The sequence below is a fragment of the Sphaeroforma arctica genome (genome assembly GCF_001186125.1).
Source record: "Sphaeroforma arctica JP610 unplaced genomic scaffold supercont1.238, whole genome shotgun sequence".
NCBI classification, from domain to species: domain Eukaryota; class Ichthyosporea; order Ichthyophonida; genus Sphaeroforma; species Sphaeroforma arctica.
The window spans coordinates 75114-76876 of NW_014040320.1; the positions used below are offsets into that span (position 1 = coordinate 75114).

At 41.6% G+C, this 1763-nt stretch overlaps 1 protein-coding gene across 1 annotated transcript; it reads right to left on the reverse strand.

Moving 5' to 3' along the window:
- On the reverse strand, positions 1 to 1119 carry SARC_04320 (hypothetical protein; the record flags this gene model as incomplete). The annotated part of the gene is made up of 2 exons (XM_014301860.1): positions 1 to 220; positions 710 to 1119. The coding sequence occupies 2 exons, from the start codon at positions 1117 to 1119 to the stop codon at positions 1 to 3; spliced, it is 630 nt and encodes a 209-aa protein (XP_014157335.1).
- Positions 1120 to 1763: the final 644 nt, after the last annotated feature.

The window sequence follows — 1763 nt, forward strand, 5'->3', positions numbered from 1 at the left end:
TTATCTCGATGCGGATGCCACCAGCCACAATTCGGCCAGAATCTGCCAGATTGCATTTCCATACACAGTCATATGGATTCTACCCATACGGGCCTTTGCAGGTATTTTCGTATGGAATCTTGAGTGCTTACATTTGGATATCGACTCCTTCGCAACGTGCGGAGAGAAAGGGTATGCCAGCACCTTCTTGATCTTCATAGTTTCATTTTTCAAGGCCCGGCTGGTGCATTTTTGGCGGTAAAGTACTGTTTTGCCCGACTTTGATTACCCTTGTTGAACTTTATGGGACGCACTACCAAAGTGTGTATTTCAGAGTGTTGCGGAGTTCATAACTTCTGCCACGTATTGTACACATAAAATTCTGGCCAAGGTGATCTTTTGCGACCTTCGATAGCTGACACCAAAAGCAATCGCAATTTTAGATTGTGGTTGTAAATTCCAATTGCGAAACTGAAATGTGCCCGAATCGATCTGGTTCAAAGTAGGCATTTGAACACCCTCTTTCTGTCCATAGGTGTAATACGTCACCCACTCTACTTCAGCAAATTGCAGGGCTGTACACAGTTCTTCTCCGGTGATTGGCTTTTTATTTTGATCAAAGACAGATTTTGAATTAGAACTGTGTATGAACGGAATATTGGTCAATCCGCACAGACTATCGATCAAGCCGTGGCATGTTTGTGGATCAAGTTCACTGCAAACAATGTACTCTGCTTTGCTAACAGTTCCAATTATGGTACCATCAGCTCCCGAGTGAAACTTTTTTCTGGCCGCAGCGGATATATTCGGTGATATAGAGATAAAAGGAATATTAGCTATATTTTGAACTGATATGACTGTTGAGAGTTCGTCACAATCCATTGGAATGCAGCACATATCCTTCGTGCTGAAATACAAGTCGAACGGTGACTTAAAACATTTCTCAAACCCATTTGAAGATTGTAATCGACGAGCCGTTGGTTTGGGCGTTTCCAGTTTGTCAGAGAGTGATACACCCCAAAGTGGTCCTTCGTTCATGGTCTCGAAATATGCCAGTTTGGTGTCAGCTTGTCGTTCTGGCGAATAATAACTTGCCAAAATTGGCGAGTCACTATCTTCAGAGTCCCACTCTGAAGCCATACTGGCCTTTGAAGAATCCTCTTTGGTCTCGGAGTTTTTTTCCGGGTTGTTTTAGAATTGTCATACTTCCTTCCCCTACTTCGATTTGGTGTTGAATCTTGATATATTTTAAACATCCCCCTAATGCGGCAGTGACTTTAGCTTATGTTCAGCCAACAACTAATAAGAAATATAAATGTACATGTAAACATATTATTTAAGGTTTAGATAATTTAGTTAGGGGTCGTAGGTCCAAGGGACCGTAGATCGCCCACGGTTGAATTTTACAGCTATAGAAAGCCTTTATTATAGCTTCCTGGGGTCGGAGACGCGCAAAGGACGCGCTACCCCTAACTAATCTTTTAAAGCGTGTGGCGCGAGCTGAAATCTCTCGCGGCATAGGTTTAGAATTTAGTTAGCGCTATCGCACGCCTTACATCCCCCGGGATCGTAGGTCCTCTTACCCTATGGGGACCGTAGGTGTGTAAACTTTATTAACCGTTTAGCCAAAAGTAAATGTGTTACAAGTGCAAGAATTCTGACAGCATCGATGAGAATTCAGAATTGAAAATTACCAAATTCATTTTCAAACTTTATTGTTTTTTTTTATACATTACTTTGAGTGCATTCTATATAAATATGAACATTGGTGTTTTTGATTTTTG